Below are 22527 nucleotides of genomic sequence, written 5' to 3'. Positions count from 1 at the left end.
TCTTGTCTCCCAGGCTGCAGATTCATTGCTTCAGACTCAGAACTACCGGTAATTCCTTCATGCAACTTAAGCATGCAGAACTTTGTCGTCTAGGTTACAGCTCCAACTTTTATAAGCGCTTAGTATCCTCCTTGTGAAACCTTGCAACTTTCAGTAGATCTGTGGATGACCCTCTAACATCTGCATATTCCTTCTGATCCCTGCATTTGATAGAGTTGCGCAGTATTAGACAAAAGAATTATGCGTAGAATAAACCCGATCAGGTGATAAAATTGCTTGATTTGACAGCAACGTTCATGAGCTTGCAGACAGCCCAAACGAGAGCTGCTCCATACATATAACCCCTATAACTTTAATCATGATGATCACAGGGACTTTGTCACTGATCCTAATACTAGTAGCATGTATGAAGATCATATTACCAAAAACCAGTCAGCTAAAAAGCGCTTAGTTGATCCAACGCTAGAGTAAGCAATGCTAGAAGCCTTTCTACTTTTTCTTTAAAAGTTTTCTTCAGAATAGTTTCCTTCAAAGTGAGCTGATATCATTTACAGCCGTATGACAGATGATTAAAAAAACTATGCTCTGTCCTGTTGACATGCCAGAGTTCAAGGCAAAGTTAGCCAAGCTGTGCCATATCCATTGTACTGAAAAAAAAAAAACGCCGGTACACTGGCAGACGAGGCTTCCTGAAGCACGCACCATTGAAGCCTGTTCATATGCAGTAGAAAGCAAAACCAGAGGACCAGGATTTGGGTTCGAGGATCATCTTTGACATGACGTTGACGAGAAGGGGGCAAAGAAAGAGTTAGCACGCGGCCTCTGAGCCATTCCGTCGAACACGTTGAGGCGGAGTCGGAGACCCTGAACTCGGGGCAGCGCGATCCACAGTACGACGGCGTGGTGGTCAAGCCGAGCGCGGAGGCACGAGGACAAGGGTGCGGTTGACCAGCGCGGCGTTCCGAAGCTCGCCCACCTGGTTGCTGAACTCTCTGAGCAGCGCATACCCCTCGCCCTCGATCTAGGGGGCCGGAGAAGGGGAGGTGGGCGGAGGAGCACGAGGAGGGGAAGGTGGCGGTCCGGTTGAACCACCGGCCGCGAATGTCCTGCAAGTCCATGTCGCGGTGTCGCCTACGGCGGCGGCGGCAGCCGTCGCCGTCGGCGGACGGGAAGCCATGGACATGAGAGGGGAAGAGTGGCCGGATGAACCAGACCAACAGCTAGACAAACCGGATGAGGGCGCCAGTGGGAAAGAGGAGGTTGGCTCCAGTGATCTGGCCGGATCGCTGGCGCCGGCCTAAGGATTGGGGAGCAGCACAGCATGAGATTGACGGAGATGTGGAGGAACGGCGTCGGAGAGGAAGGGCTAAACTGAGCCAATTGGTAAAGGAGGTCGCCATAGTGTCTCCAAGGACTACGCCGGTGCCTGTGGCGGATCATGCAGTCACCGGTGTTCCTTCGGGGCGTTTTTGGGCGACCGATTCCGACGGCGAGGACGACGAACAACGTGGTGGTGATGCGCCATCACAGTTGGTACGTGAGCTTTTCATGCAGGTTACTCGGTGCAGGAGTTGGCATGCGCTGTAGCCTGTAGACCATCTTGTTCCGGCGAACGACTCTGCGAGAACGGAGGTATGCGATCCTTTGTTGTCTGCAGGTCATCGTAATTCCACGGCGGCGGAACGGATTATGCTAAAGATTGGAGGTTGTCGCGATTGAAGTCTTCGTTAAAAATAAGTGATGATTTAATAACAAACTACGGTGGATGGTATTTTAATTATTATGTAGTTTGTTTTTTATTTCTTCATTCAATATGTTGCGTAATGCAGTAATGATGCAATAATTAATCAGGTTGCCTACATCGACATGGTATAGAAGCTGGATATACTTTTCCATTATCTAAACACGAGAGGGGAGAGGAAGATAGCTGGCGTAACCGAGAGAGCACTCCCCAAAATATTAGGGGTTCCAAATATTTGGATTATAATTAATAGTCACGATCTAATTTAGAGGGTTATGTGCCAATATTTTAAAGGGTTATGTGCCAATATTTGAATCATGATTAATAGTCATGATCTATTTTAGAAGGTTATATGTAAATATTCGTATCGTGATTAATAATCATGGTCCATTTTAGAGGCTACATGTAAATATTCAGATCATAATTAATAATGTGATTCAATTTAGGGGTTATATGCAAATATTTGGATCACCATTAATAGGCACGATCTAAATTAGGGGGTTATCCACAAATATTCGGATCACATTCTTAGTCGTCATACAAATTAGGGGGTTGTCTAAAAAAGGAATCGCGGAATTGTTGGCCGCAGTCAGGCAGCCTCCCCTTGTTGCCGCCTGCCCGGCGGCCGACGCCCGACACAGACGGCGAGCCTGCTGGGGCTTCCCCCGCCCATTTTCTGGATAGAGAACCCCTTAATCTCCTCCAGATATTCATCGGCTTCTGCGTAGAACACCGTCGGGAGGCTCTACGCTGGCCGTCGCTCCCAATGCCGCCACTGCCCGGCGCCGAGACGTATGCATCATTCCTTCAGTTCAACAACTTGCCTCTCTCGAATCGCTGCCCTTCGCGGCGCTGTTCGCGTTCGCCGCTCCTCCCCCTTCGATTTATGCCGTCGAGTTCTTTGGTTTCGTTTCTCCTGCTGATGCCGAACGAACAGACCAATGGCAGGACGGTCTCCGAAAACCAATGGTGGTAGTCGAGGCAGGCCGAGCGTACAGGTCACCGCGGTACAGCACCGTACTGTACGTGTGGGAGCGGATGTACATGGTAGCTGAAGCGGATACATATGATGTAAAATGGATTATAAAAACATTTCAAGAATCACGATGAACATAAGAGCATTGATTTCAATTCAGACTAGGAGAAAGTTGAAGTTTCGCTAATATCAGGTGCTAGGAGAAAGATAGTTGCATGAATAACGGCTAGATAGCTTGGTTGCAAAACAAAAATAATGCAAGCATAAAAACCTTATAGTACCAGAAACAAGATCGGGAAGACAAAAAGTTTAGTAGCAAACTAGAAAGAGTATAGTTCATTTACCTGCCATTTGTATGAATAGTTCGCGCATCTTATATTACGCATCGGATGCTGTTGTTTTAAGCTTAGTCATGGTATGAGATGTCCGTCGCATTTTTCCTTGGATTCTCGGGAAGCATCCTTGTGATTACTGATGATGGCTAGGAACAAGTCTTTCTCATTCCATCTCACTTTGATTTACATCCAGGAGTCAGTATCAAAATCCCTTCAAGGCAAGGCATCCACATCCTTCATTTTTGCAGTTTCCAACATAAATCTTCCTGCCCAGCTGCTAGAATACACCATTCTGCACATTCTATGGGACCCACTCTGCTCCCATCCACACAGTCCCCAGGTCTTTTGTCAAGTGTTTTATTTTTTTAACAGAAAATGGCAGGTACTCTGCCAATTTATTGAAGAGGAGTCAAATTACAAAAGGGGTATGGCTAATGTGCCAGCCTGAGCAAACCGAAAAAAAAGGAAAAAGAAAAGAAAGAAGAAAAACTATTGTACAGCTTCCGACAATATAAAGCAAAGAGAGCGATGCAGACTTCCTACACCAATTCATTTCCTTCCTCCTGCACTGTTGACGACACAGTACCTAGCCTGCCAATGTTCTGTTTGATGATCTTGACCACCTGCATGACAATATCAAAGCTTTTGCTCTAAAAATGTCATTGGTTTCTTTCATTCCAAATATTCCAAACTGTATTTGTGAGGAATTTTCTCCTCATTGGCCTGGATGATACTTCCTTCAACATATGCCTGTGCCACCAGTTTCTGTTATTTTGTGAGGAATTCCAAGGCTGGAGAGAATTCATACCTAACAAGCTCCCATTGGGTGCTGAATTGATAAAAAAAATGTGAAGCAGTTTCATCTCGCTGATCACAGAGCTGACAAGTTTGCATCCCATCCCCTCGCTAGAAGTTTGCCTGGTGTGAAGTTTGTACAGAAGGAGCAACCACGTGAAGAATTTGCATTTCATCTAAACTTCTGCTTTCCAGTTATGATCCCACTTTAATTCGACAAAAGACCCAACAAATTACACATGATACGCCAACTCAGCTGAATAAATACCTGGAGTGTTCTTGTTCCATGTTATGCCGTCATGCTAAGTTGAACCGGCCTGAGCATGGACCATAATTTTACAAATTCCCTGATCCATGCTTCATTTCTGATTCTTCTGAGTCCTTTCATCAACATCTTATGACAACTTGGGAGGGAGCGCCTTCAGCAATTCATAATCATTCTCCCTACACGTGACCATGTCCACCAATGCTTTTCCAGCAACCCATAAAAACTCTGTGCTAAGCCCCTGCTCTCACATATTTCCCAGGCAATATGATTCATTCTAGTTTTAATTAAATGTAAAATCCATGAATTCACATTAGATCTCCTTCAATGCAAAGCAACCTATATTTGGGAGCATGAGCATCATCACGTCGTTGTTTTAATCAGCCTCCAATGGTCAAAAGAGAACCAATGGGTAGCAGAACATGATAATGTCATTAATCCTGTCTATCTCTCAGAAATCAAAGCACAACATTCAGTACATTATCACTGTCAGACTCTGCTCCCGGCAACTTAGTTCCCAGCTCTTTCCTTGGCTTAGGTGAGAGTCCCTTCGCAAGCATTTCCTCATCATACTTCCTAGCCAAATCCACCATACCCTTTTGCAGTAATGCATCAATAAGCGCATTGTATGCAAATGCATCCGGGCTGAGTCCCTGCTCTTCCATTGCCTTCCACACAGTGAACACAGGCCGAAGGAACCCCCAGCGCCCAAATCTCTTTATGAGCATGGCATATGTGTCCATCCTAGGCTGGCAACCCCTCTCAAGCATTTTCTCAAACAGTCCAAGGACCTCCTGTGGACGGCTCAAATACTGGAAAAAGCAATGGTATGTGAGCACATTGGGCTCACACCCGGCCTTGTGCATCTGCTGAACAAACGAATACCCTTCCTTGAACCTCCCCTCCTTGCAGAATAACTTGATAATCGTATTGAAAGTGGGGGCATTCGGCTTGCAACCAGCATCAACCATCTGTCTGTACAACCGGACAGCAAAATCAAACCCTGGGCTTGCCCAACAGCATGGATCGCAGTATTGTATGCAACAATATCAATTGGAATCTCCTTGAAAATCTTGAGTGCCTTCCACGGCTTGCCTGACTTGGCAAGGGCATCCATGTATATCGAGTAGGAGTGGAGGTCCTTGGCAACGCCGCGGCGGTCCATGTCGAACCAGAGCTGGCGGAGGCGCGCCCAGGCGCGGGTCTTCGCCCACCCGCGGAGGAGCAGGTTGTGCATCTTCGTGCCCGGTGGGAACGGCGGCGGGTCCTTGCCGAAGCATAGGTGGTCGGCCTCGTCGATGCGGCGGTGGTCGCAGAGCGCGTCGACGAGGAGGTGGAAGGAGGCCTCGTCGCGCAGGCCGATGGAGGCGGCGGTGGAGTCAAACGCGCGGACAGCGTCGTCGACGAGGTTGGCGGCGGCGAGGCGGTTGAGGAGGGCGCGGAGCGCGGGGCGGAGGAAGGAGGGGTCCGCCCGTGCGGGGTCGTGGTGGGAGAGAAGGAGGGAGGTGGCGAGCGGGAACTCGAAGTGCTTGCCGAGGATGTCGACGGCGCGGGCGAGGGTGGCGGCCGTCGGGGGCAGGTTGGCGCTGGCGGGGGAGGCGGACCAGTGGAAGAAGTCGAGCGCGCGGCGCCAGTCGTTGGCGTAGAGCGATAGCGTCTCGAGCACCGCCGCGGCGTCGAGAGATGAGGGCGGCGTGGGGGCGGGGGCGTGTAGGGTGGAGAAGGGGATGGCGAAGCGGCGGCGGCGGCGGACGAGGAAGAGCATCTCACAAGCAGAGATGGATGCAACCGCGTCACACGGTGCCTGATCAGATTGTTAGGAAAACTAGCAGATTAAGGGCACGTTTGTTTCAGAGATTCTGAAAAACAGTTTATCGAAGTTGGATTGTGAAAAGCTGGATTATGAAAAAAAATTATGTTGTAGATTAAAAAAAAATTATGAACAGTTTAGTAAAATGGACTTTTACAATCTATCAAAAGCTGAGAAAAACCAGCTTCTCAGATTCTCACAATCCAACCAGCAGATTTTAAAAAGCTATAACCAAAAGCTGTCTGTTTGTTTCAGCTTCGGATTGTAAAAGCTGAAAGTCACAATCCAAAGCTGAAACAAACAGGGCCTAAGTATTGAAGTGTGTTCGTCTTTAATCTTAGTAGGATTGAAGTCTAACTCTTATGATTTTTTGGTTTTTCATATACAGGAGAGACTTTTATTGTAACACACAGAAAAATAGATTAATAAAGAACATATGCATTCTTGGACAGAATCCAGGGGATATCTGTGGTTCTATTCAGCCGTTTTCTGGCCTGTTTCGGTACTTTATGGTGTTAATAGGCGCGTCCTCGAAGTGATCGCATATATGTTTATTATCTACCAGTAACCACGCCTTTGCAAAGTTGATCTCACAGATCATACAAATCAGGAATAATTTTTCGGATCATCGAGTGAAGTCCATTAGAATGGACAACGCTGGAAAATTTACTTCGAAAGCGTTCGATGATTATTGCACTGGCATGGGGATTAAAGTTGAACATTCTGTATCGCATGTCCACACCCAGAATGGACTAGCCGAAGCACTGATAAAAAAATAAAGTTCATTGCTAAACCGTTGTTACAGCACTGTAATTTGCCTGCTACATATTGGGGACACGCAGTTTTGCATGCAGTAGCCCTCATTAATTACAGACCCTCCTCTTACAACATCCATTCACCTATGCAATTAATGCAAGGGGTGATCTCGAAGATTTCCCATTTACGCAAATTTGGATGTATGGTTTATGTGCCGATACCGCCGCCACAACGGACTGCTATGGGGCATTTGCAGAAAGTTAGAATCTATGTCGGTTATGAGACTGCATCCATAATCCGATATTTAGAACCAATAACTGGAAATCTGCATACGGGCCGCTTCGCTGACTGCATTTTTTATGAAAATAATTTTTCGTCATTAGGGGGAGGAAATAAACCCTTAGATGAGAAATGCCGGGAAATTATATGGCAGCCCGAAGGAATTGCGGCACATGATCCTCGCACTAGTGAAGCAAATGATGAAGTACATAAAATCATCGACTTACAGAAATTAGCAAACAATCAACCTGATCATTTTTGTGATTTAAAGATCGTGACTAAGTCGCATGTGCCTGCACGCAATGCACCGGAGAGGGTGAAAGTACCAAAAGAAGATATCCCTCATCTTGTCCTAGGAGCTCCAAAAAATAATAAAAGGACAAGAAATCCGGTTACTCAAGTCCCAAATAGCCGGAGACGTCTGGCGAAAGTGGGAAATAAGAGCTTACCACGGCCGATCACAAAAGTGTCCCAAAGGAAAAAGAAGGGGAGCCAGTTGAGACCTGGCGATGGTATAGAACCTCAGAAAGTAGGCATACCATATTTGAATCTCCCCACGCAGGAAGAAACCAGCAAAAATGCGCGCGCTGAAATCGACGCTGGTAAACTAAAGGCCCTTGCCCCAAATCACGAAGAGCAAGATGAAGAAGCACCTAAAAGTGCAACCCATGATGAAATAGCAATAAACTATGTGAATTTAGGGGAATCCTGGAATAGAGCAACTACGATAGTCGACACATACTTCGCAAATAAAAATACCACGGTCATAGATCATGACCCTGAGCCTGCATCGCTCGCTGAATGTAGAATGAGGTCAGATTGGAAAGACTGGCAGAAGGCAATAACAGCTGAACTGTTGTCCCTGAACAAAAGAGAGGTCTTTGGGCCAGTATGCCGCATACCTCCCCACATCAAACCAGTGGGATATAAGTGGGTTTTTGTTCGTAAGAGGAATGAAATTGTGAGGTACAAAGCACGACTAGTGGCACAAGGTTTCACTCAACGACCAGACGTTGATTATGAAGAAACTTATTCCCCGGTGATGGATGGTATTACCTTTAGATATTTAATCTCAATGGCAGTCAACCTAGAATTGAAAATGAAGTTAATGGATGTTGTGACCGCATATCTTTATGGGAGCCTAGATTCGGACATTTATATGAAGGTACCTGAAGGAATACCACTGCCGAATCAGGATAGAGGAAATAGATATCTTTATAGCGTACAATTGAAGAAATCGCTGTATGGGTTGAAACAGTCAGGTAGAATGTGGTACAATAGTTTAAGTGAATTTTTTGAAAAACGAGGCTACACAAATAGCACAGATTGTCCATGTGTGTTCATAAGAAGGTCCCAGAATGGATTTTGCATAATATCTGTATATGTAGATGATCTGAATATCATCGGTATAGAAAAAGATATTGAAAAAGCAAGTTCATACCTGAAGTCTGAATTCGAAATGAAAGATTTGGGTAAAACCAAATTCTGCTTGGGCCTGCAGCTAGAACATGTGGCAGATGGAATCTTTGTACACCAGTCAAACTACACTCAGAAAGTGTTAGAGCGGTTTGGTTTTAAAAAATCATTTTCTACTAAAACCCCCATGGTCGAAAGGTCATTACAAGCAGATCAAAATCCCTATAGACCTAGAGAAGAGGGGAGGAAATATTGGGACCGGAATTCCCATACTTAAGTGCAATAGGTGCACTGATGTATCTGGCTAATTGCACTAGGTCAGATAGAGCATTTGTGGTAAACCTACTTGCACGGTACAGTGCAGAGCCCACTAAAAGATACTGAAAGTGCTTGAAGGATATTCTACGCTACTTGCAAGGTAGCAAAGATCTAGGCCTGTTCTACAGAAAAAATCAGAATCTAAGTTTTGTTGAATACACGGATGCTGAGTACCTGTCAGACCCGCATATAGCGAAATCACAAACTGGCTATATTTTCCTATGTGGTGGAGCTGCAATTTCTTGGAAATCGTCAAAGTAGAGTCTTGTATCGACTTTGACGAACCACTCAGAAATAATAGCTCTATACGAAACCGCACGAGAATGCGCATGGCTTAGAAGAGTGATCAATCACGTCCAGCAGTCATGTGGCTTGAACACTACTAACACACCTACCATTATCTATGAAGATAATGTTGCATGTGTCGCACAAAGTGCAAACGAGATATGTGAAAAGCAACTTAACGAAGCATATCAATCCCAAGTTCTTTTATGCTCATGAATTACATAAGATGAACGAAATAAAGATAATGCATACAAAGTCGTGTGAGAATCTTACAGATTTATTCACTAAGTCTCTCTCTGCATCTAGTTTTAAAAGATGTGTTCGTGGCATTGGGATGATGAGGCTTAGAGAGTTGCACAGTTCAGAGGGAGATATTTCACATAACACCGATAAGAAGAATTAAATCTTAGTCAAGAAGATTAAGTAACCAAGGTTAATCATGAATATTACTTGAAGCATTTGGGTGAATTGTACTCTTTTTCCCTTATATGAGTTTTCCTGAAGTTTCTCATGGCACAGTTTTTAATGAGGCAATTCGTGTGACCATGTCGCGAGCTATGTACTCTTTCTCCTAATTTTTTCCACTGGATTTTTTGGGAGTTTTGATGAGACATATGCATTCCGTGAGAAGTGCCCAAGGGGGAATGTTAGAAAACCTAGCAGATTACGTATTGAAGTGGGCCTGTCTTGAATCCTAGTACAATTGGAGTCCAACTCTTAGGGGGTTTTAGTTCTTTATATACAGGGGGAGATCCCTCATTGTAACACACAGAAAAACAGATGAATAAAGAACATACAATTTTTTCCCTACGCTTATATCTTCTTTTGTAATCGCTCTCGAAGAACCGTTAGACTACACTCGATAGCAACAGTTCCTCAATACAGATATGGCAGTGGCACTTGCCCCGGGACCCCTGCCCAAACGGCTTACCCGTGAAAGATCCTGTGGAAAATCGCGTAGAAACGGGCGTTTCTCTCGGCAAAACGGGGAAAATTTGAGCTCCGCCGTCGGCTGCTGTGCAGCGGCGCCAGTCCTCTGCTTTGTGCTGCCTCCAAAGTACTTTGCAGTTTGCAGGGAACGAAACAAGCATCACAGCACTGAACACACAAAAGATAACTGGCTGGCAATTGGCTTATAAGGCAAAACATTATACATTTACATTTCTCTAGAGGTAATTTAGGAATTTTTTTAGCCTTTTTTAAATTAATATTTTAATAATAGCCTGCCGGGATTTATATTTTCAGGAACTGGCCCCTTTCATCGCGCCAAAGGTTTTGGCGTGACTCACCACGCCGTCACGCCAAAGAGCCTGGCGTGACTCCCGTGCCACGTCGGCGGGCGGTCCGGCCCGTGCCACGTGGCCGTGCCGACGTGGCAGCCAGAGTTGCGCCAGAGGGCGTGGCGCGACTGGAGTCACGCCAGGCTCATTGGCACGACAGAGGCCCATACAGGCGCTCGGCTGTGTCCCCCTCTATCACGCCAAGGGCGCTGGCGCGACTCCAGTCACGCCGACCCCTTTGGCGTGACAGAGGGCTATACAGACCCGACGCCGGCCCCTTCTCCCGCACACAGCATAGTCAAAGTCAGGAAGCGGAGGCAGAACCCAAAACCCCGGTGGTGCCCTCTCTCTGCATTCCCACCGATTTGGTGGCCCGATAGGAAGGAATTTGAGCGGGAAGAGTCGAAGAAAGGTAGGTCATCCAATCCCTCCATTTTTTTCGGTTAAATCGGTTTGGATTGCAACTTTTTGGGTTGTTAGGGTTTAGAACTTGATTCGGTTGTTCTACGAAATTTCAACGTTTCGCTCTAGATCGGTGCTCATATATCGTGCTATGTACGTATACCAACGCATATCTATCGTGTAGATTTTGTTGCATGCAATCGGTTGAGCGTAGGAAATTGAAATTCGTATATATATATACGAAATGTATATGAGGAACGCAGGTTTTTGCATTTGTGAGATGATTTGTAGTCGAATTGAAATGAATAATGAGTAGCTTCGATATTCATGCAGTTTATCGGTATGACGTCGAATTTATGGCGCAAGCAAAAGTGAGCACATATCGGTAAGAAGTATCCCGATGTGAGTTGTAAAGATGCTCCAGTTCCCCCCGCCCTCCCTGTCCCGACTTGTGACTGTGGTAAGCGAGCCGTGGTTCTTCAGTCGCTACACGAAGATACTGCCGGTCGGGCTTACTACCTGTGCTCGGATTATCGTGTGAGTGTTTTTTTGTTAAAGATAATGGTAGAAGGAAATAGCATATGTGACGTTTTAATAATTTGTAGGAGTGGGAGATGTGCTATTTCTTCCAATGGATAGATGGGCCCGATATGTATGATCAGAGGATTCTGCAGGTGAAACGGTTTAGTTAGTATCCGAAGCCATTTGAGAAGTTTGTTCGTTGGGTCCCCCCACCACCAAATCCCCCAAAATGAACGGATAAAGAGAAGTGGCAATTGAAGAGTACACGTGTTGTGGATCCTCTGTTGTGCAATTGCGGAAAGCGAAGCGTACTTTGTGAACCTTCTGGGGGGTCGCCCTACTTTCGCTGCGAAGGGATGACAAGGGTGAGAAATGTGCAGGAGTCCTTGTTTATGATATGAATGCGGTTGAGTATTGTGTTGCGTAACATGTATGTCGAACTGTAATGCAGCGCCATGGTGCAACATGTGGCTTCCGGGATCCATTGTACGGACCTGATGGTCTATGGAAAGATGAAGAAAAAGATGAAGTGAAGGGGAAAAGGGTTATAGAACCTTGCGCCTCAAGAAAGTGCCCTTGTGGTGTGAATGCGAATCACGGGATAGTGCCATCGGAACTTGGAGTGGGGTACTACTGCGGACATGTGGTCGGCAATGATATGGTTGGTTAATGCGTTGTATTTATATTAAATAATGCCTATCGTATTTTTAATTGCTGTGCATATCTATTTTCTTAAGCAGAGAACACGAAAATGTTCGTGGGAGGAATACCTCGATAAAGGAGCGGTTGATCATGAGATTGCATGGCGGAGTAAGCATCCTCGAAACGTGCTGTCAAGCTATTTGGAGATCAGGAAGAAAGAAACTCGTGATTACTACCGTGCTTTGTATCCCCCTATGAGAAATACTACCATGGCGGGTAAAGATGTTTCGGCTACAGAGGTAGAAATAGAGACAATGAAGGCACTTGTCGGTAATTTACCAGTGGTTATCCCGGACGATGATGATGACGAGGTGTTATATGATGGGCTAGACGATTAGACGTAGCAGCACAAATTGTCTTGTGTCACCTACTTATGAACGTGATATGTAATCATCGTCGACGAGCAATGAATATTTGTATGTCGGACCTAAATTTAATATGGCAACAGTGTTGCTCGTTTTCGGGTCTAATGTGGTAATGGATTTTGTAGTATTTGTTTGAACGCTACTGTCCCTTGCTCTCTGTCTTGCATAACTTCATGTTCGGACGCCACGGCGTTCTAGTTTTTCCTTGTAAACTTCGGTTGTTTGTTTGTTTGTTTGTTAGGAGTGGCATGTGTACTATACTGCCACGGGCGCTGTCGCGAAGGGTAATCCGCGCCCTGAGGAATTAATATGCAAATATGAGTTGGGTACATTGAATCTCGTATGTAAAATGAGGGAGGGAATTTTGAACGTGGCAAAAAGCTATTGATTGGATGCGCGCGGAAAGAATGTGTTGGAGCAGTTAAGAGCCATGTTAGCAAAGAATGGTTCGTCGAACTTTTACCAAAAGGGTACAGGTCACAAACCCCTGCCGCCCTGTGCTCTCTGTCACGCCAACCTCACTGGCGTGACACGACACCTTGTCACGCCGGGCCTTGCCAATTTGCAGTACCCCCCGGGATCATTTGGGGGGGGGGATGCCGGGCGTGACTGTGTACACAGTCACGCCTTAGGTCTTCAAAACCCAGAACATGCAGGACAGCCAAGGAGTCACGCCACCGTCCCTGGCGTGACTTCTTACTCAGTCGCGCCAGATGCCCGGGGTAACTCTGCAACTGTACCATCCGCGAGTATGGTGGTACCGGCACCCTCTGCGATAGTACCTGGAATTTCCTGAGTCAATTGCTCAATAGGCTCAACATCCTGGCTAGTTATGCCCGGTACACCATCAACCGATGGCATCGAGCTTCCGCCTACAGCCACATCAACTACCAACTCCGCGCAACAAACTTGAGAACCATTCAAACATTCCTTATACAGCTTCCAATCATTTTCTGACGTCACCTCCATAACAATATAGTGCGCCTTACCACCTCTGCCGACATCCAACCTTCCCCGAAAGGTAACATTACTCCCTTCCGCATCAACTTTCAAAACTTCCCTAACCCGAGCAACTATTTCATCGAAGCAAGGAACGCTCCCAAATTTCAACACTTCCTCTCGCATCTTATCGATCTCCCCAGTTGAACTAACCGTGCCACCATAAAAAACACGGACAATGCGTTCCATCTACACAAATCATCCAAAAATTACACGTTTATCATCGCTATAGCACGTTAACAACCTACACATTAAACATTTCTATTCGACTACATTACATCTCTACAATGCATAACATCCTCCGCAAGCATACGAATTTCAATTTCCTACGCTCAACCGATTGCATGCAACAAAATCTACACGATACATATGCGTTGCTACACATACATAGCACGATTCATGACCACCGATCTAAACCGAAACGTTGAAATTTCGTAGATCAATCGAATCAAACTATAAACTCTAAAATTCCAAAACCTAGCAATGCACACCGATTTAACGGGAAAAAATTGAGGAGATTGAAAGAGATACCTTCGTAGCTTTCTTTTCCTTCAAATCTCCTTCAAAACAGGCTCAAATCCGTGGAGAATGGGGTGAGGGAGGGGGAGCCGACGTTGGAACCTTCTCCTGCTCGCGACCGGTTGAGGAAGAAACTGTGCTGCGTGCGGGAGAAGGGGCCGGCGCCAGGTCTGTATAGCCCTCTGTCACGCCAAAGGGGTCGACGTGACTGGAGTCGCGCCAACACCCTTGGCGTGACAGAGGGGGACACAGCCGCGCGCCTGTATGGACCTCTGTCGCGTCAATGAGCCTGACGTGACTCCAATCGCGCCACGCCCTCTGGCGCGACTCTGGCTGCCACGTCGGCACGACCACGTGGCACGGGCCGGACCGCCCGCCGACGTGGCACGGGAGTCACGCCAGGCTCTTTGGCGTGACGGCGTGGTGAGTCACGCCAAAACCTTTGGCGCGACAAAAGGGGCCAGTTCCTGAAAATATAAGTCCCGGCAGGCTATTATTAAAATATTAATTTAAAAAAGACTAAAAAAAAATTCTAATTTAGCAGGATCTTCCGTTATGGTCTGTGTGGTCACAGGGCTTTTACAGATAACAACCACGATCTTTCGGCGTCTGTCTTCGAAATTTGTACACAATCTACATACACTGTAAAGTACAAGTACAAGCGAGTTCAGTGTGATTGCTTCGTTAGTCGGCATCGTCGACACCAAAATCTGGTTCTGGAGGCTTTGGCAGCCTCACAATAGCGGGGATGGCCTTGCTTCTTAGTCTGTGAACCCCTCGCATGGCGTTAGCCGCGAAACGAGATGCGTAGATAGTCGCCCCAAGGCTAGGGTGGCTGCTACTTTGCCGGCTTGCTGCCTCTTCTTCCCTGCGACGCTGCTCTGCCATCTTCCTCTTGCAGTAGCGGCGCCACGCCGCTTGAATGAAGCAGGCTGCCCAAGTCCTCCATTGCTGGGAATAGAATCGGAACGTGTGCTGAACTTGCCTGCTGTGCAGCCTCCTGAACTGACTGGCCACAAATTTCAGCTCCTCCGCACATAAAGCAAATGCCTCGACCTCAGTGAGTGCCTTGACAGCCCTAGTGGAAGCTGGGAAATTAGCTGCCGACTTGGGATCCAATGCCCAAGTGAGCAACTCATCGCCACAGAAATCGCCTTCCTTCAGCTGGACCTTGTTAAAGAATCCACTTCGCCCACCATCGGTTGTCACACTCTCCAAACAACCATGCAGAATAAAATGCATCTCATCTACTGGATCACCTTCTCTCAAAATGTATTCATTTTCAGTGTAGAGTGCAGGTCTTAATCGCTCGCATATTGCATCCAACAACCTTTCATCCATATTCTCAAACAATGGTACCTATCAGCAGCGAAAACAAAACGACAACAGAAGTAAGTGGAAATCATTGAAGAAGGCAGAAAAGATAACTTGAACAGCCATAACTGACCCTTTTCACTAAACCCAAACAGAGGTGCCGTTTGATATCCCTCCTAAGATCTTTTGGAAGGGTTTGAACCAAACTTTCTTCATCTACTCCTCTGGTCTCCAACCACCTATATCGTTCATACCGCCTTACTCGTTGTTTGATTTCCGGTGGCAGTGAACGATGATGCATCCACTGTTCAGCATCACGTTTCTTAACTCTCATCTCTTCAAGGCGTATAGCGACTGATTGTAGGTAGCTCTGTAAAACTTCTACTCAGTACCAAGCAAAGAAATATGGTTGAAAAGAACGAAAGTAAAAAAAAAAAATCACTCTTACCTGCATGTTACCAATCAGGAGAGCAAAAAGAATTAGTCCAACGACACATATTGCAATAGAGAATAGCACCTCTCCAGGGTATGTGCTTGTTACAAGCCCTTGACCAAGGGTACTGTCAAATGGAAATGGAAATTAATATAGCAAGCATAATGCACCAAAAAGTAGTACACAGAAAGATGTCGACTACACTGCATATTCAACAACCAAGCACAAAATCCCAATTCACAGTCCTAAACCTAAGCAGGAGAGTTGCAAACTGATTTTAGTTCCTGGTTCTTTCCCCGTTTGTCCATTCTTCTTTGGTTCACTTCATCTTGCATAAGCGTTTATACTGCCATTCTGTTAGACATAGACAACATATAACAACCATGGAACCAGCCGGTTACTTTGGTTCTGTTAACCTGCCCAGGATAAGTCTATTGATAGAAGAAAGGACAACTTGAATTGCTGTACATTTATCAAAATAATATAATCACATTTATTCACATTCATTAAGAAATTTAGCTCAAAAAACATAATGTTAAAAAACATATATGCACATCTCATTTTGGACAGATTTTAGTTTGGAAACAAGATTTTACTCAGTTACCGATTCTATAACTCACACATTGGATAGTATATATACACATTTCATCAGCAATTTGGCTCCAACCCATGTGGTTCTTACTATCTTCCTAAATAGAAGCAACATCACCGTTATGCACTTTGAAACTACAAAATAGTCTACACTGGTTCTGTGTGTGCGACTTCATCCAATATAGTGCACATCAAATACAGGTAAGTTAGGAATGCTAGAAGCCTCCTTCACAGGGCTTTGAGATTATTTATTCCTTCCGACATATTACTCCAGTTTTGTCTTAGACCATCATGCAGACAATGAATGTTGCATAAAACATAGGTGCATTAGCTGCATAGATTTTCTTTTCTTTCTTCAAGAAAAGGGTGAACAATTGAATTTACTTCACTTCTGACCAAAAACGAATTTGTAATTTGTACTGAACTATGCTCATTTCCTGGACATTGTTGAGCTTCAGAATTGTTCAAACACATTTAAACTCCGCAACATGAGAAATCACTCGATCGACAGTGACTAGGGAGTACCTCAAATTTTGCAATCCCCACCAGAAGCAATAACAGATTTTAGAGACAAAATTTCCTGGACCAAGTATTCCAGAAACCAGAGCTTGCTGATAGATGCCAAAGTTGAAAGTAACACTACCATTGCACAGGTTGAATACTTGGGTCCTATTAAGCCAATTGCTATAGTTACCACCAAGGTTATCACTACAATACAAGTAGCCACTATCACATCCATCCTTGAGATCACAGTATGAATGCCAGCAGTCATCTTCACGTTCTATGGTTAAAAAGTACCACAAAGTACCGACATTCTGCAGAAAATAGTATATATAAAGCTACAGCACAAATCACGGGAAATATGAACGCCTACAGAAATTCCGAGAGACTGTCTAAATGAACAATGCTAAAAATGATTGTTTTTTTTTCTGCAAGAGATAGCATATATGAAATGTACAGCATGAGTCATGGGAAACATGATTGCCGGCAGAAACATATGAGAGAAACTCAACGCATAATGTTGACAGTGATTTTTCACTTACATGAAGCTAGCAACAATGACAGGAGAAAAGAATCTAGAAAGGATAGCATAAAAACTCAACAAAGAAAAATATTTTAACAATAATTTAAAAATCAATTAGATCTGATGATGTATACAATGATTTCATTTATCTCTAAAAACTGTAATGACGGCAGAAGAGTTTAAACAGTTTCTACTGGAGTATGAAACACATTTTTTAGCAAAGATAAAAATATCAGTTATTTAGAATGTAAAAGAATTTCAGGTAAGATCTCACTAATAATGTAGCCAGAGATCAACCCTGTTACGGTGTTACCCACTGCTGACTTCCAATCAGTAAAATATGATGGAAATAAAACTTGACAATACATAGCATAGTGAAGCACTTACATGACCAGCCAACATAAACCATAAAAGGTAATAAGCAGCACCAGCCCAAGCAGTTTCAATAAAAACACCAGCTGTCCTTTTCAAATCTTTGATAACAGGGAATATCCGTAGCAACCTAGGAATATACTGAATCAAGACAACCCAAACCAGTGCATTTTTTGTACTCAGGACATCTGAGCCATCTGAACTGTGGAGATATCTCCAAACAACAATCTGTCAACCACCAACAAGATAGTTCAAGGTAAACAGGGGAAATGCTTAAAACCAAGGAAGCTTCAGAATATGAATGGATTTATGAAAGTAGCCAATGCTTGATCAAGCAAAAAATGTGAAGGGAGGCAAGGTAGTGAAATAATAAGCATCTGTTGCACAAAAGGTTCTAAAGGACAAAAACAGTTGCACTGCTTGTAAATAAGGAAGAAGATTATATTTCAGATAAAGACGCGTAGAAATGTAACATTCTTTGTTGAAGAGGGACAAGATCAAAGGAGCACAATTTAATACATTGGATTCTGGTGAAATATGCAATTGAAAGAGATCGCAACTTAATATCTTCGATGCTAGTGAAATATGCATTTGGTGTCCGTGTTTGGGTGATTGGATCATGGGGATTAGGGTTTCTGAGAAGATAGGAATCGTTTCAATTATAATGACAGGGTTTACTAGGATTTCCATGCATATTTTAGCAGCTTGTAGTCCAGCCTATCTCCAGAATTACCATAATAGCAGGGATTAAATTATGTCAACAGGACTTGAACCATGACAGCATCACGAGAAACCTAAGAGGTTTGTAATCCAGAGTCTTGGTTGTTGAACATCTGTAACTACCAACAATTATTTCTGCGTGACTAAAATGAACCAGATATTACATATGCAAGGGCTCTAATAAACATCCGCGTACAGTAGAACAATCAATAGCACATTGTTTGACACAAAGAATGAAGGGCTGTACCTGTGGAAGTGGTAGCAATGCGAAGAAGTCCATTACAAAGTAACTTTTAAAGTACCGCATAGCAATTAGCACCGGATCAATCACAAGCTCACCAGTTCCAAACACTCGAGAAGATGGAGCAACATAAGCAGTACGGAATTGAAGAATCATGCGTATAAGGTAGATAAGATCAATAACCGTACGTACTATTGTTGCTGTCACTGCCAATTTTTTATCTATACCAATGCAGTTTGAATTGTTGATGATGGGTAGGAAAAAGAACAGAGGATCCACTGCAACAGCAAGAATACAAGACACAAAGAAAACCCTATTCATTCGCAGAAGAAGTTTGTCTTGGGGATCAAATATATTCTTCTTATATGCTTTAAGATCTTCCGCAAAAGCTGTCTTAGGAGCACCAGATGTAAGTGATTGCCTAAGTGATTTCAGTCTTCCAGAACCCTTTCTGACCCCTGACACGAAAGATCTTAGCGCATTAAACGAACCATAACCAAACCCAGGCATGCTGAACCTCATGATACTCCCGCCTCCCACCTCAGAAGGTACAGATGACCTAGGGCTTGACTCCTCCAGCCTATAAAAAATTACGGAGATACATTTCAAAAATCAAAATGCTCAGGCGGTTGAACAAAGAGATCGTATACAAACACTTAAGTCTCAGGTCTGTAATCGATTTGGAAGAAACATGATATTATTTTCTTTCTTTACTATGTCACTCCTAAACAGTCAACATGAGGCAACTCTTACAGGTCAAGCCAAAATTATTACCATCTAAAGAGGTAAAGACCTGTCCAAACTAAAAAAAACTGCTATGATAAACACCAGATTTCTGGGGTACCACAAAACTAACAGAGTGAACAATCTTGTCCTTGTTGAAGTTAAAGAATACTTACTTTCATTCTTACATGTTTTCCTACAAAATAAAGAGGGAACATAGGAAGAACAACTTATGAATGCTGCAGCAGATATGAACTTTACGGAAATATTAGCTGTTTCAGAAATAGGATTTCATTATACACAAGAAAAAGAACAATACTACATGAAACGTGTGACAAGTCTAGTGAGCTTTCGAACAGATGTGCAAGTATTCTAGAGGTGTCCTTAAGATAAAAAAACCAACCTCATAAACTTCTCTCTGTGCCCACCCATGTATTGAGCCTTCTGAGCAGAGTCAAACATTCTTGTGCTAGTTGGAACGGCAAAAATGCAGCAAAATACCTAAATACGATAAATAAAACAATTACTTGTGACAATTAGGCAAAAAGGGATTACAAACACAGAACTCTACAAAGCACTCCTCAAAGGAATTGAGACAGTAACTCCACCACACTGGAGGGTGAAGTGGAAACAATTATCTTGGAAGCTGATTACGGTGCAAATGGTAGATATAACATTTTCTTGACATAGAAATTCTTTGATAGTTTGATTCTACATTTGCAAGTAATATGTTGAAAAATCCCTTTCAGAAGACATAATAGTGGCATTCTTATGCTTATATCTAGCTTTTGAGTTAAGAGCAGACGATTCAGGATTATATGATAGACATCCTATGGCAGTTTAAAGGATCACTGGAAGACAGAATGCATGGCATAGATTCTCTAAATAATGCTAGTCCATAGATTAGTGAACCAGGCAGTACACAAGCAGGATATTTCCAACTTATGAGCAGATTTTTATATTAACAGGTCAGATCTGCCTTCATCTGCCACAGGTCATCGGGAAAAGATTGAGAACACCTGAAGCACCAACGTGCTTAGAACAAATGTAAGCTCCTAAATATAAATATCTGACCAAAAGAGATTCTACTCCCTACACCACCAATAGCGAAATATTGCCACCCAAAACTCATAGATGTAGGATTATATTTGCATCATACACATGTCGATGTTCTCAAACAAGGTTCATCAGATTAATGCAAGATAAAATGAAAATAGAGCAACACATGGTGTCTTTCCGTCCTAACACATTATATCAGAATTAGATATACACACCCAAGGCCATAAATTCAAAACCTACATGATATAGGGACTGCATAAATTTTGAAAGGTCGTATCAGTAAAGCAGCATATCGTTATCTCAAATGAGGTGCAGAGCTAATGGCACAGGGAACAGGTCATCCTCTACAGCTACAAGGAGTGCCAAACTGCCAATCAAACCACTCTTCCAGGAATCTACATTCATTTCCACGCGAAGCCACCCGCCACAGCACGCCAGAAACGCCCTGATCCCATTGACCAACAACACAGAATCAATACTGCCAAAAGCAGTAAAGCACAACACAGACAAAGCATAGGCATACAGAAATGGCAAGTATGAATCATACTAGCAACTAGTTTAGGAAACACGGCCATTCACGCATAACACCCTAAAAATATAAATCTAGAGCAGCAAGCTATAAGCAAGAGATAGTAAAGCTAAGGATAAGCTCAGCACGAGCAGTGCAGGGGGGCTCGTCACTGTTCAACTTCCTCAATTAGGGTGCCACGCCAGTAGACGATACACGGCTACTCCGCCGTTTCCGCCTCAAACTAGCAACAGCGGTAGCAGCCGAACTGCCGGGGTCGTCTTCCTCGCAGGCCGATTCAGATCTACTCGCATAGGGAGAAGGCACGGATCACAGCTCACACAATCGAACGGACGGTTTTCGTGACGAACTCCACGCGATAAAATGGATCGGAAGCCTTTTGAGAAAGCGAGACGGTTTTGCGTGGTTTACCTGGGAGGACGGGCGCCGCGGTGGACGGATTCGAGCTTCTGGGAGAGCGTTGGCGCCGCCAAGCTCGCGAGCGGAGCGTCGCGGGGAGTAGAGGTTGGGGCCGCGAGCGAGCGAGACGGGGAAAGCACGGGACGGGGAGGAAGGCGAACGAGGCGAGACTGCGAGAGACAGTCAACGAGGCCTCTCCCCTCCTTCGGTTGCTCCGACCGCTCTCGGCTTGCGAATCTCGACGGGCGGACAAAAGGTGCAGCGCAAATTGACCTTTCACCACGCCCGCTTTGGCTGCTGGCCCGAGATGGCGCGCGTCGCGGCTCTGGGCCCGTGCTGTTTCGGGATCCATGGGCCGCGCATGCTGAAGTTGGGCTGACCAAGAAATGTCTCACTACTTTTCCATGTGAAGGCTCAATCCACCCACTCATATTCAATTTTTCAGGCCCAAGTGTTACAAGCGCTCTGCACTCCTCTCCTCCAGTCAAAAAGAAAAATACAACTATACAAGCACTCCTCCCCCCCCCCCCCTCAAAAAAAAAAAAGCAGTGCTACAAGCTCATCCTGGAAAAAAAAGAAATATTTTTACAAACTTTTGTACAAAACAAATAAGAAAGAAATCTCACGTCGCAATCGTGTCGTTTGCATGTATTTACAGGCAACGTCGACACTCTTCCGCAACGACCACAGAGAGACACCGGCGGCGATGTGGCGGCCAGAGGCGCTCTCCCCGTCGTGCACCTGGCACCTTCCTTTCATGTCCCGGGCCACCGAGGCCGTGCGCAAGGCGTGCCGAACGCACGGGTTCTTCCGCGCCGTCAACCACGGCGTGCCGGCCGAGCCCATGGCGCCACTCCCGGCGGGCTACGCGCGGCAGCCGGCGCACTCGTCCGACAAGAACGAGTACGTTCTGGTGTTTGATCCGAAGCTCGGGTTCAACGTGTACCCCCTCCCCCCCCCCCGGGGGCCAGTCGGGTTCAGGTTAGTTGAGTGCAAGTTTCGTTTATTGTAATGATTAAAGGAAGACTATTTGTGATATCAGGAATAATTCCTGGAAAAATTTGCTGATGCATCACATCTTGGCACCTTCAGAGAGGAAGTGGAGGAGTGTTCGGGTACGGTACATACTGAAAGCGTCAAGCTGTAGTTGTTATAATGTAATGTATTTATATGTTTAAAGTTAACCTGAGTCACAAATCCATTGTCGTCCAGCCCGGTTAGGATACCTGGCTTTCACCCAGGCGACCCGGGTTCAAATCCCGGCAATGGAACATCTTTTTTCTTCGTCCGTCGTTTCATGTTTTCAAACTTTGTGTTCCTTTGTATAAAGTTAACTTAGGATACCTGGCTTTCACCC

The 22527-nt window shown here is 44.8% G+C and overlaps 1 protein-coding gene, 1 non-coding gene and 1 pseudogene across 3 annotated transcripts; 1 reads left to right on the top strand and 2 right to left on the bottom strand.

Annotated features, from left to right (window-relative positions):
- Positions 1 to 2227: 2227 nt before the first annotated feature.
- Positions 2228 to 5921, bottom strand: LOC133889644 (pentatricopeptide repeat-containing protein At1g80550, mitochondrial-like; annotated as a pseudogene).
- Positions 5922 to 14287: 8366 nt separating this feature from the next.
- LOC133887627 (probable cyclic nucleotide-gated ion channel 5) lies at positions 14288 to 21424 on the bottom strand. Of its 2 annotated transcripts, XM_062327575.1 has the most exons (9): positions 21183 to 21424; positions 20483 to 20687; positions 19587 to 19684; positions 18467 to 19040; positions 17515 to 17727; positions 16629 to 16918; positions 15528 to 15639; positions 15213 to 15449; positions 14288 to 15124 (listed from the first exon to the last, which is right to left on the bottom strand). In XM_062327575.1, the coding sequence occupies exons 2-9, from the start codon at positions 20498 to 20500 to the stop codon at positions 14450 to 14452; spliced, it is 2217 nt and encodes a 738-aa protein (XP_062183559.1). In that variant the 5' UTR covers positions 20501 to 20687; positions 21183 to 21424; the 3' UTR covers positions 14288 to 14449. The 2 variants fall into 2 exon arrangements, with proteins under 2 accessions (XP_062183559.1, XP_062183561.1); XM_062327577.1 differs by lacking the exon at positions 20483 to 20687 and having other exon boundaries at positions 21181 to 21424.
- Positions 21425 to 22367: 943 nt separating this feature from the next.
- Positions 22368 to 22441, top strand: TRNAE-UUC (transfer RNA glutamic acid (anticodon UUC)). Its single transcript has one exon. It is a non-coding gene; the product is annotated as a tRNA-Glu (tRNA).
- The last annotated feature ends 86 nt before the right edge of the window (positions 22442 to 22527 follow it).

The sequence above is a fragment of the Phragmites australis genome, chromosome 13 (assembly GCF_958298935.1).
Source record: "Phragmites australis chromosome 13, lpPhrAust1.1, whole genome shotgun sequence".
Taxonomy (NCBI): domain Eukaryota; kingdom Viridiplantae; phylum Streptophyta; class Magnoliopsida; order Poales; family Poaceae; genus Phragmites; species Phragmites australis.
The sequence above is the reverse complement of the archived record's forward strand: the minus strand, read 5'-3'. Positions and strand labels throughout refer to the sequence as shown.